This window comes from Citrus clementina, unplaced genomic scaffold (assembly GCF_000493195.1).
Source record: "Citrus clementina cultivar Clemenules unplaced genomic scaffold, Citrus_clementina_v1.0 scaffold_9, whole genome shotgun sequence".
Lineage (NCBI taxonomy): Eukaryota > Viridiplantae > Streptophyta > Magnoliopsida > Sapindales > Rutaceae > Citrus > Citrus x clementina.
Window position 1 is genome coordinate 22725642 of NW_006261964.1, and position 13452 is coordinate 22739093.

At 33.9% G+C, this 13452-nt stretch overlaps 3 protein-coding genes across 3 annotated transcripts; 2 read left to right on the forward strand and 1 right to left on the reverse strand.

Moving 5' to 3' along the window:
• The first annotated feature begins 2678 nt into the window (after positions 1–2678).
• LOC18031713 (lycopene beta cyclase, chloroplastic/chromoplastic) lies at positions 2679–5012 on the forward strand. The gene has a single exon (XM_024189407.1). The coding sequence runs from the start codon at positions 2931–2933 to the stop codon at positions 4443–4445; it is 1515 nt and encodes a 504-aa protein (XP_024045175.1). The 5' UTR covers positions 2679–2930; the 3' UTR covers positions 4446–5012.
• A 292-nt stretch (positions 5013–5304) lies between these two features.
• Positions 5305–6732, forward strand: LOC18032966 (UPF0481 protein At3g47200). The gene has a single exon (XM_006421210.1). The coding sequence runs from the start codon at positions 5305–5307 to the stop codon at positions 6730–6732; it is 1428 nt and encodes a 475-aa protein (XP_006421273.1).
• Positions 6733–7058: 326 nt separating this feature from the next.
• Positions 7059–11307, reverse strand: LOC18032970 (pyrroline-5-carboxylate reductase). The gene is made up of 7 exons (XM_006421212.2): positions 10970–11307; positions 10826–10874; positions 10473–10564; positions 9873–9945; positions 8687–8807; positions 8345–8450; positions 7059–7441 (listed from the first exon to the last, which is right to left on the reverse strand). The coding sequence occupies exons 1-7, from the start codon at positions 11168–11170 to the stop codon at positions 7259–7261; spliced, it is 825 nt and encodes a 274-aa protein (XP_006421275.1). The 5' UTR covers positions 11171–11307; the 3' UTR covers positions 7059–7258.
• Between the last annotated feature and the right edge of the window lie 2145 nt (positions 11308–13452).

Below are 13452 nucleotides of genomic sequence, written 5' to 3' on the forward strand. Positions count from 1 at the left end.
ACTTTGTTAAGATTACCGTTAACTTTAACAATTTTTTAGTTATTATTTGAATTAATTTGGCTGCAAGTACTAAAATTACGCATCATAACTCAAACGAATTTAAAAAATGAAATATATCGTTATAATAAATACGATTTATTTTTATTTTTGTACTAATTTACTAATATAATTAAAGAAATATGTATAACAGTGGTATAAAAACAAAAATCAAACTCGAAGGTATTACAATTTTTACTTTCCCATGTACTTGTAGTTTGTGTAGAACTTTTAATGATTAGTTAATCTTGAATCAGCAGGATGAATACCTAAAAAGGCACTCTAATACTCAAGAAAGCACAACAATAACAACAATTAGAACTTCAATTTTTGTGCACAATTAAAATAAATATATTCTAAATAATTCACTCAAATTTAAAAACGATAAACAATAACAAGCAGACTCAAAAAACATTAGGACTTTGATTTGCAGCCGCCAATCTCTAAAGCCGCGTTTGCTAGTAATAGCTCACCGAAGTGTGCTTCTTATTGCATTGCAAAATCGGACTTCAATTTTACAACCATCGGTCTTTGACACATCTTCTAGCAACATCCCAAACCAATGTCTCACTTACGCCTCTTGTTGAACTATAAAATTAGACTTTTGGTGGTTGCATTTGCGACAGTTGGACCACTAGCTTTGTGATCCTTGTGACTAAAATCATCAACCCTTGATGAATATCCTTCGCTATTGGGCATGAATGGAGACGGAAGAAAATGAGATTGAAGGAAGAAAAATGAGCGTGAGGGAGGAAATGCGAGAAGAAAAAAATTTTTTTTTTTTTAATTATCCATAATGATAAGTGCATATTTTCCATATATTTTGCTATTAATTTCTCTATCTTTTTCTTGTTTTGGTCTTAAATATTCTAGTTATTTTAGTTAATTTTTAATTTAGTAAATTATATTTTATTATGTTAATTTTATGTTAATTTTTATATTTTGTTATTTTAGGTGCATTTTGGGAATAAAGAGGAATTAAATCAGAATATTCAAGTAAGGAGAGCTTAAAAAAGAAACTAATTAGAAATTTAAAGAAAGTAATGGGAGTTAAAATGGAAGAAAATCAAAGCAACCAATGCCTAATTGAAGTTCATACGTGAAGATGAGAAGAATTAGCATTGGAAATAATTTAATTAATAAGGCAAACACTTCTTGTGATGGGCTTTGGCCAAATTGTTATTGGCTTATTAATTAAATAAGTCACGTGCATGGCATTGAATTATGGAAAGCAAAGTGAAACAAAAAGGGAAAATGGCCTTGCACGTGAATCCAAAGAAAAGTGGGGGCTTGACTTTTGTCTTTAATCCTTTTCATGTGAGGATTTAAGGCACAATATAAAAGAGGGCAGATGCAAGGAAAAGAAAAAAAAAAAACCAACAGCTGCTGGATGGAAACAGAGGAGGGCAGACGCAATTGGAGCAAGAGAATTTGAGATTGCAGCCGCAAGAAGGAAAAAAAAAACAAGGAAGACGCCAGAAGGAATTCAATTGAAGAAAAAAGGCAGCCGTTTAAATTAATCTCCATGATTGGTTTTGTCAATTCTCTTATTCCCAATTCAATTATGTTAAGCTATATTTTTATTTGGTTAAGGGTGAATTCAAAACCCTAAATATGATATGCAATTAAATTTAAATTCTATCATTCAATTTATTTAATTGAGATTGTTTATGTTCTTCTATAATTAATGTTCATGGTTTATTCTTGTTTTATTTAAGTGGCCAATTAAATAGGACTTGAATAAATATTATTGCTAGATTAAAATTCTTGACCCGTAATTGTCTTGATATTTTAATCATTAGTAGCAGGTTGGAATTAGTGATTTCAATTGAAGAACATAACCTAGGTTAAATAATCCGAGCTTGTGTGTTTATTGCCTAGATCAACCTAATATCTTTCTTTATTTAATGCTTCCATTATCTTAAATTTAAAGAGCTTGTTTTAAATTATTTAATGGTTAGAGATTATGTGAAGAGCTTGTTTTGCCTAACAACACATTAAGGAAAGATTGATACTAACAGAGCTTATTGTTGTCTACGGTTGATAATTTTAATATAAATTGATAATAGAATTGATATATTATGTGCATGTTTAGTGGTGGTGAATGATCCTTTAACCAAAGTTTTCGTTATTATTATTTCTTTCTCCTTTAATTAGAGTTTTTTTTCTTGTTCGTAATTTTAATTTCTTTATTTCTTACTATTTAGTTAAAAATTCATAAACCCCCCTTTTTATTTTTAATTGGCATTTTCTTTAGTTAGATTAATTTATATTATTATTACTATTACTATTATTTTATTTTAAATCTTGCTTTGGAGTTAATAATAAATATAACTAGCATAGTCTCTGTGGGATCGATCATTACTCGCTCTGTACTAATTATTTATATTAGTGGTAAGGTTTTAAATTTGGTGCACCTTAACGACACTACCACATAACTTATATTTACTATTCAACCCTCGTGACTGTGAAGTTATTTGTAATACTTCATAGATGGGTGTACGACGATAGTTGTTGAAAGAAGTGGGTGTGAGATAAAATTTGTTGATTCTTATGGGGGTGTGGCGAAAAATAACCCTTTTTATTATTCACAAAATTCAGATTATTTAATTTCTCTTTCATTTGTCGGATTATTCTTTTAATTTGTTCAGTTTGTCGTGAGGACAGGCCACACACGCAACACAAGCTTCATCTTTACCAAATATCCGTAAGCAACTTCTGGGCTGAAAAATGCTCCCATTTCTCTCCTCTCTGCTTAATGGTAAGTCATCACATCTCTCTTTGCAATAGATTGAACAATTATTCCCTGAATTGACTCCTCTGTTTATAACTTCAACAAGACCCATATTCATATTGTATTTCAAGGAGTCACGGATAACCCTTGTAGGAAAGCCATGGATACTGTACTCAAAACTCATAACAAGCTTGAATTCTTGCCCCAAGTTCACGGGGCTTTGGAAAAATCCAGTAGTTTAAGCTCATTGAAGATTCAGAACCAGGAGCTTAGGTTTGGTCTCAAGAAGTCTCGTCAAAAGAGGAATATGAGTTGTTTCATTAAGGCTAGTAGTAGTGCTCTTTTGGAGCTAGTTCCTGAAACCAAGAAGGAAAATCTTGAATTTGAGCTTCCCATGTATGACCCATCAAAGGGCCTTGTTGTAGACCTAGCAGTTGTCGGTGGTGGCCCAGCTGGGCTTGCTGTTGCTCAGCAAGTTTCAGAGGCGGGGCTTTCGGTTTGCTCGATTGATCCATCTCCCAAATTGATTTGGCCAAATAATTATGGTGTTTGGGTGGATGAATTTGAGGCCATGGATTTGCTTGATTGCCTTGATACTACTTGGTCTGGTGCTGTTGTGCACATTGATGATAATACAAAGAAGGATCTTGATAGACCTTATGGCAGAGTTAATAGGAAGTTGCTGAAGTCGAAAATGCTGCAAAAATGCATAACCAATGGTGTTAAGTTCCACCAAGCTAAAGTTATTAAGGTTATTCATGAAGAGTCCAAATCTTTGTTGATTTGCAATGATGGTGTGACAATTCAGGCTGCCGTGGTTCTTGATGCTACGGGATTCTCTAGGTGTCTTGTGCAGTATGATAAACCCTATAATCCAGGTTACCAAGTGGCATATGGAATACTAGCTGAGGTAGAAGAGCACCCGTTTGATTTAGACAAGATGGTTTTCATGGATTGGAGAGATTCGCATCTGAACAACAATTCGGAGCTCAAAGAGGCAAATAGCAAAATTCCTACTTTTCTTTATGCCATGCCCTTTTCGTCAAACAGGATATTTCTTGAAGAGACTTCGCTAGTGGCGCGGCCTGGAGTGCCAATGAAAGATATCCAGGAAAGAATGGTGGCTAGATTAAAGCACTTAGGCATAAAAGTTAGAAGCATTGAAGAGGATGAGCATTGTGTCATTCCGATGGGTGGGCCCCTTCCAGTGCTTCCTCAAAGAGTTGTTGGAATAGGTGGTACCGCTGGGATGGTGCACCCTTCAACTGGCTATATGGTGGCAAGGACTTTAGCTGCGGCTCCTATTGTTGCAAATGCAATCGTTCGAAGCCTCAGTTCTGACAGAAGCATTTCAGGACACAAATTGTCTGCTGAAGTTTGGAAAGATTTGTGGCCCATAGAAAGGAGAAGGCAAAGGGAGTTCTTCTGTTTTGGTATGGATATCCTGCTCAAACTTGACTTACCTGCCACTAGAAGGTTTTTCGATGCTTTTTTTGATCTGGAGCCCCGTTATTGGCATGGTTTCTTATCATCGAGATTGTTTCTCCCCGAGCTTTTAGTTTTTGGGCTTTCTCTATTCTCACATGCCTCTAATACTTCTAGGCTAGAGATCATGGCAAAGGGCACTCTTCCTTTGGTTAACATGATCAACAACTTGGTACAAGATACAGATTAAGGTGACCACGATATTTATAATGTGCTTAATAACTCATGCACTAATCGTTTATAAAACACTTCAAAATTAGTTTTGATGTTTATAGCTTATTACATGAACCAAAGCTTATGATAGTCGTGCTTTGGTATTTAAGAGTTTCAGATTACTTGGTTTGCTCATTCATCCACACAACACTTGATTGAATGATATCATGTATTGATACCTTCCATTGTTTAGAAGTTTGATTCATTTGTTCTTCATTCAGTAAGATTTGTAGGAAAGTAGCATGAATGCCCAAAATATAGGTCAAATTTACAATTCACTGGTGGGTGGGACTGTGTAATGGGAGAGGTCAGAATGGACCTAGGCAGTTGAAGCGCTCAAATCATGGCTATTAGCTAGATTGCAAGCTGCTGATGAGATTAATCACTTAAAGTGAAGACCATATTCTGTAGAGAAAGAAGTGATATTGTTGTACTATTTCTCTCTACTTGACCATCATTTTTGATATAATTGTGAAGTCTACAGTTAGCGTAATGTACAAGTAATTGACTAAGACCAACACTTGTGATACTATCCGGAATATTACTGAATTTCTTAATTTAAGCTAACGTGCTGAATCTTTCTTTCTTCTTTCATCTCCTATGTGGTACATGAAAAGGTGAATTATAGTGACCTCTGCATTTTACAAATTAATTCTTTCAAAAAAGTACTAAATTCCAAGCTTGACAAGGGGGGAACTGGGGATGTGGAGGTGCTTGTTCCAAAACCACAAGAAAGCCTTCATTTGCAGCACACTTTATTTTTCCAAATAGCAATTTATAAGATCTCACGATCGTGATAATACTTATATGCAAAAGTCAGAAAATCAAACCCAAAAATGAAAGCTTCTGAGGATATCTTCTCCATGAGAAACGAAGTCCCGCTGCCTTGTACCACCCAGCCGCAGCCTGGTGATCAGATTGAAACGCTGGATATTGTCATCCAAAACGATGCAAACAGATTTTGTGAGGATGACAAACAGTGGCTTAAATCCATAATCAATCTCGAAACCAACCATGGGGTCATTGACAAATCAAGAAAGTTGAAATTAGAGAAAGTTCCAAGAATATTTCGTGAAAAAAAAGCAAAGAAAAATTGCTTTGATCCTTTCGTGGTTTCCATTGGTCCTTATCACCATGGGAAACCGGAGCTTCAGTTCATGGAGAAGCATAAGCTCACAATGGCCCAACAGTATGTCAGTAACAATCTACATATGCTTGAAGAATTGTACAAGAAGGTCTTGGACGTTGCCAAACCTGCCAGAGAATGCTACAGTGATGAGGATTCAATCAAAAAGTTTGACGACAAGCAATTTATCCGGATGATGGTTCTTGATGGCTGCTTCGTTCTCCAGTTCATTTACTGCTTTGCACAAGATAAGCGCGACCTTTTGAAGATGAAAAGCAACATTGCAGCCTGCGTACAACGAGACTTGTTGTTACTCGAAAATCAACTTCCTTTTCCAGTCCTCAAAGAGTTGATGAGTTTCAGGTTCAGTGAAGATCAATGGAAGAAAATGTTGAGCAATTTCGTTGCACAAATCCGTGGACCGGTTAAAATAAACAAGAGTTTCTCACGGAAAGCACAAGCTCAAGCAGACCATCAGCTGATACATTTCGAAGATGAACCTGCTCATCTTCTTGAAGTTGTTCGCACACAGCTAATCGAAAAATCTGCATACACAATTCCTCCTCCAAGCTGCAGTGACTGGTCTTCATATCGCTCAACAAAGGAGCTTAAGGCCGTGGGAATCCATTTTCGTCCAAGCAAGACTCGTAAATTCACAGATGTCACATTCATATCAATGTTTTTCGAAGCATTTCTGAAACTTCCGCCAATAACAATTGACGATTCTACAGAATCCATGCTTCTAAACATGGTTGCTTATGAAGCTTGCCCTGAAGGGCCCGATGATTTCGGGGTCTCTTCTTACGTTTGCTTCATGGATTCACTGATTGATCATGCTGAAGATGTAAAGGAGCTGCGATCAAAGGGCATACTTTTTAATTTTCTTGGAAGTGATCAACAGGTTGCCGATCTTTTCAATCAGATAGCTGACAATTTGGTGCCAAATCCTTATGCCTATGCTGTCGTTAAACATCGAATCGAGAAGCATTACAAGAACAAGATCAAGATTTGGCTGGCTGAATGGTTTCATACTCATTTTAGTAGCCCATGGACCGTTATTGCATTTTTTGCTGCCACATTTGCCATTTTCCTTAGTGCCATTCAGACATATTGGGCAGTAAAGCCTGGCCATTCCTAACGCAAGCCACCCCAAGATACTTTATACGCTTGATTATAATTAATTATCATTATAATTCCTTTCCTTCAATGTAAGGCAAAAGGACTGTCTTTCTGTTAAACTGAGTAAAGTCTGAAATACTGTTGTTTGCGTTACCTATCTTACGCTTGTTTGTCCCTTAATTTTTTGAATAATAATAAAACTACAAACTCTTATACAAACTTGACACTGTATTTAAATAAAAAGCGTAAGTGAATTAGGCATCAAATTTTCAGCCATTTGATGTCTGAGTCCGATTGATCATTTTCAATAAAAATTAGGATGATACCAATTGGAAGCAAGGTATGTACCAAAGTTAAATAAGTAATCAAAATTTCCCTATTCATCAACGCCTGGAAGTACATTATTAGCATACAAGCAACTTACCAATGCAGCTTCATGCAACTGTTTACATCAATATAAATACAGAAAACAAAAAAAAAAGAGAGGTTTAATCGCCATACTAGAAGTGTAAGAGCTGAGAAACTGGAATCAAAATGAATTAGCTCTAGGACAGTTCTCGGCTTCGCTTAGCAGCAGCAACAACAGCATTCATTAATATCCCACGAAATCCACTTTTCTCCAACTCATGAATACCAGCAATAGTAGTCCCACCAGGCGATGCAACATCATCTTTTAGCTGACCAGGATGCTTCCCACTTTTAGTGACCATTGATGCTGCTCCTAATACCTGCAGAAATAACCATTTACAATTTATTAGTTAACTGTACAAAAGCTTTGAAATAAAAAATGTCATATGGAAGCTCAAATAGCATTCAAAATAAATATGCAAAGGACTAACGAAAAGAAAAGGAAATACATACTCACCTTCATTCACAGTACTGGAATCAAATTTGAAAAGATACTGGGTAATTCCAAAATTTCAGACAAACTTGGGTAACGGTAGTTCCAAGCCGCAGTATAACCACAACTTTTCATTTCGTGACAACTTGGCATTTCTTTAGAGGTGTTTTCTTTTTGTGGATCTACCCCGGTACTAGTAAATATGATAAAAATTTTGAACTAGTTGAATTATTCATTTCATGTTAAAATTTTAGCAGCTAGTATCTGATCAATGGTGTTATGAAACAGCATAATAGAAAGTAACTTCTAGTCTAATATCTAAAACTTTTTCTGCTCTATGACATCATCCCAACTCCATTCTACCATATTTGTTTACACATGATCCCTACGGATTTTTTAATGCGCCATAATATGGATATCAGATTGTGAATCAAAATCAGTACCTACGACAACAAATCTAGGCCACAAGGCAATTATATTTCCAACAAATATTACATTTCATCACATGTAAGACCGGATACTACAACCTATACAAATGCTAGCCACGTAGTACATATCTAACTCTAAAAAGAGGAGGTTGTGTGTTTGAATCATGTAATGAGTTTCGAGTGAAACCAACAACTCCATTCCTCCCCATGTCCCAAACGAATAAAAGGTTAGCACACATACACCCAAAAAGGAAAGTGGGATACAGAAACAAATAGTGCACTAGGGTGGGAAAGTTATAATGTTCATAGCCAATAAAACCAATGAATCAAAGAAACAGTGTAAAAGGTTCTAATTGACTTACTGTCTGAGAAGCTAGACCAAGTGCAAGTTCTCGCGGTAGCCCTGCAGCCACACCTCCATCAGCCAAAGCTTCAATTGCTAAAAATATATATGCTGGACCGCTGCCACTGAAAATTTAGGAATAAGAAGTGTTTCAATAAAACAACGAATAAAATTTAATCTATCTTGAAACAAACAAATTTCAACAAACACATATGAGTAGCTGTATTTTTGATTACATGTTTACCCAGGAATCTAAAATGAGAAAAGATTGGTTATTAGCTGAAATAGTGCCTCTGGGTAATAATTACATGAAAGAATTTTCTGAGCATAATATAGCTCCCTACTCACAGAAGCCACATACCTCAGGCCCGTGATTGCATCAAACAATTTCTCATCCGCTCGCCATATCTTGCCAACTGATCCGAATAATTTACCGATTAGTTCCCCATCCTCTTCTGTTGCAGTTCCTCCCAAGCTCATAACTATTTAAGGGCAAGTATTAGAGAACTGTACCATTTTCATATAACCTTTTTATGAAATTGATATGAAAATAAAGGATTGCAAACAGAAGCTATAGGGATTTCATAGTCTAACACTAAACTGTCAGAGAAATGAAGATCACTTCATTTTGTTATAGTTAAGAAACCAGCATAAAGATAGAAGTTTTACTTAGAAGTCAACAAGCCGTCCACAAAAAAAAAGAGAAAAAAACAAGGATCAAATAATCTCTTGAGAGATCTCAGGAAAAAGGCACTCTCAAGAATACCCCTAAAATAAAAAATGATTACCAAAAGTTATCTTGCATCAACTGCTTTCTCCCAATCAGGATAAATTGAAAAGAACGTCGCTTCTTCAACTTAAAAACTCAAGGAGCTCAAGGTTCAAAGGTAAACCCAAATAAACCTTATCCCATAAACATATAGTTTGCTCCTTACTATAGTAGTTAAAACACAAAGTTCCACATATTCCCACTTTCAGACTTTCTAACTACCCAAAAAGCATAACTCCCAAATACTTCAGATTTTGTCAGGCAACCAAATACTTCAGATTTTGTCAGGCAAATTGAGTAACATAATATAACATTCATTATATGGAAGGGATAAGGTCAACTCTAGTGGGCTAAGAAAAGTGAAAGAATGTAATTTCTGTTTTTAAGTAATCGTACATCATAAAAGGCGGTAACACTAAACATAACATAACATTCATTCATTGCAACATTATTTACACAATTATGTTAAACTTTTACAGATAAAATATATTAGAATCAGAAGATCATCCTGACAAAAGCTGAAAATATCAGTGGGTGAATTAACTCTGGTCTATTACATCACTTACATTGAGTCATCCACAAATTGTATGGCTAGTTGATAAATGCCATGCATTAGACACCAATAGCCATCACAAATGCCAAACAAACACATAGTTCGCAACATAAAAAATAGTTCATAGCAAATAACAGAAAACGTGATAGCATGCTTATATCTGCTTCACCGATGTAGGTGAGGAAAACAATGATTGAGATTACAATGAAAAGTGAGAAAGCATACCTGTTGCAGCCTCACCTACAGCAGAAGGTGTATTAGGCATAACTCTAATAAACCGGCTGTGACCAGTCCATTCCTGAACAAAATATAACTTTTTTTTTTCAGCTACCCAAAACTGAAGCATAAACTAAAAAATTAAAAGAAGCAATCGGATGCATAAAATGAGTAGAAAGAAGGTGCAATTATAAAGTGGTAGGGGAAAAAAAAATTGAGACTATAGCAACCCAATTATAGTATTAAAAGAGGAAATATTACATTCACAAAGTTGGACTGTCTGATCTTTCAATTCAATTTCCTCCTCTTTCTTTCTCTATTTTCTCCCTCCAATTTCTCCCATACAGTTCTCCACCAATGGTACAATATTACTACGTCTAGCATCTTACAGAGGAGTAGCTAGTATAAAATTTCATTTTAATCCAAAAATACTAATGCACTAGCAAACAATCATATCCCCAAAATGAGCAAGCTATCTTCAAAGCTCAGAGCAATTTAGATATTAATCAATTGTGAAAACCATAACCATAATTATTACATAATTGCACCATTTTCTCTAGGACTAAACACGTATACACTTTACCACCCAACGACTCAAACGCTGCAAACCTGAAGGTCTTTCAATTTCACTCCTGCAGCAACAGAAACCAAAAGCTTCTTCCGTGATAACAGCGGCCTTATCTGCATGGCCACATCTTTAACTGTAACAACAACATAAGATGATTTCAAGTATCAACAAAATATTTGTAACTAAAAAATTAAATAAAAAAAAAGAAAAATAGATAAACAATCAGGACCACTAACAGGCATTAAAAAAGAACATTAATTTAGGGAACCAATGGATCTATACATTTTTCAACGGCTAAAATTTAACTAGGTTCCATCAGAATACATCAATCCAATGGTCTATAAATCGAAATAAAAATAAAATAATAAAAACTAATTAGGGAAAAGGGTAATACCTACTTGCGGTTTCACAGAGAAAACAACCACATCGCTGTATTCAACAACCTATTGATATGATAAATTATTAATTATTATTATCCCAATAACTATGAAATTAGAAATAATTAAATTGAGAAAAAGAACGTTGTAATAGCGCGTACGGCGTTATTGTCGGATAATACTTTGACGCCGATGGACTCAAAAGCATCACGGCGTTTGAGATTAGAGTGGACGGCGGTGCAGATACGATCGGGCGGCAACACGCCCGATTTCGCCACTCCTTTGACAATGCTCTCCGCCATTTTGCCCGCTCCAATGAAGCCTAGAATGAAGCTTTCGGCAGGAATAGGAAATGCGTCCATAATCGCCTCGTCGTCGCTGTTCTGAACAAATTTTTTTCCCCTAATATCTCCACTTACGTCTGAGTGTAGAACTGAGTAAATTACTTCAAGTAAACCAACGAGAGGAAATGAATCACAGAATGCTGTCTCTGAGTAAAAAGAATTTACCGCCTATGATGCCGTAATTTTTAAATGGCATTAATAATGTAAGAAACGTGTACGGTTGGATTAAATTAATAATTCATATTTATTTTTTTAATAAGAAACTTTAATTATTTTAAAAATAATATGACTGGTTAACAAAGCAGTTAAGAAGATAATTTTAAATTTAAAAAGAGAAAAGAAAAGAGAGATACGATAAAATTCAATCTCTCTCTTTATTTTATTGAATTCGCTATCGATTTTATTTATGAAATTCTTGTATTTAAAATTAAATTCTTGAAGACTGTCATGTTCCTAAATGATTAGTCAGTTGGCGACCAAAATACATTTTGGTCATTATATTTCTACTGCATATAGCTTTAATGACCCCAATCAATTCTTTAATTTGTGTACAGCAAATTCCTCATTCATAACAGAATTTCCTGAAAATTTTATTTTTATAAATCTTACTCATTAATCGAGTTCAGTCTCAAGATTCTTTTATTTTTACATTCGATTTTGCTTCGTATTGCTACTACACATAGTTAAATTCAGGGACGGATCTATTAAAGGACAAGCATGAACCATGGCCTTGTAAAAAAAAAAATAATTATTACTCAATATTTTATATTTTATTAATAATTGCTTAATTACATTAAAAAATTTATTTAATTTTTTTGAAAATTTTTTTTGACCCCCAGCCAAAGTTGGCTTGTTCCGCCCTTGGTTAAATCCAAAGAAAAAAGAATACGTTTTTTTTTTTTTATCTTTTATCACAAATTCACAAATTTTTTTTATCAAATTAAAATTATTTTGTTTTAAGTTTTAAGATACAGAACTCAATAGGGATAAGGGTGAAGAAATAGAGGAACAGGAAAGAGAGGGAAGATCTATAAAAAGTCAGGCTCACTTCTTATTTATTGTTACTATTAAAAAAAATCTTATATAAGTTTCAATCTAAGCCATTAAAATAAGTATCATTTCATAACTAAAGCCTAATATTTACCAATAACAAAATAGAAAATATTTAATCTAAGCCTGCTATCTTTTATTATTTAATTATTTATTCATTATATAAAATGAATGACTGAGATTAAAATTCTTAAATATAAGGATCCAAAATAATCACACTATCAATAACTATCAATAAGGTGAAAACACACAAATCATTTTAGAGAAATCTAAAAATTTATAATAATAATGATAAGTTTGATCATTTACAGAATAGTCCATCTTCTTTTACTGACTTGTTAATTAGGTCCTTTGACTATTTTGACTGTAATTCTGTAAACTTCAAATTTCAAGCACCTCGAGTTTCCCTTTAAAAAAATAAAAATAAAAAATAAAATGAATAACTCCCAGTTCTTCGGAGTTGCCTTTGCCAGAACTGAAATCGTAAATCCTATCAAAAATTGTTCGGCTTGTTTTTATTTTTTTATCTCTCAATTTCATTTGCATGCCTTGTCCCTTATATTTAACTATTATTATTATTTTTAAGCTACAATCAATCGAGATATTTTACGAGTACTATTACTATACTATATTTATGTATGACGCGTGTGATAAAAAATTATAAGTATTAATTACATGATAATTTATTAAAATAAATACACATGCATCGTACATGTATTAAATGGGTGTAATACAATAAAAATATTCAAAAATTTCTTAAATCAATCTCTTCACACTTTAAAGTCGGGTTCAAAAATCAATCTTCACAACTTTTGTTTACAATTTATTTTATCAATTTAATTAGTTAACATCCAGAATTAAATTATAATTTGTAAAGTTAAAAATTACGATTTATTACCGTGAAGTGACCTACAAAAATTTGGAGGAATTCTACTTATTGATATTGCAAAAACTTTTAATTTGTTTGATTTCAGATCAGGAATTGGCTATAAATTACCACGAAACACGCCTCAATTTTTTTTAATTAATATTACATTACAAATAAATGAATAATTTTTCATTTAAATTTGTTCGGATTTCTTAAAGTAACAGTGTGATGATCCAATCCAACACATAATAAGTTGGAATGCCGTTTGAGCTATTTGGATGCTCTGTAAATTTCACCTCCTAATACATGTAGATTGTAATCATTAAGCCCTCTATTTCTCAATAGAAGTAAATTTCTTTTTAATCAAAATTAACATAGAAAA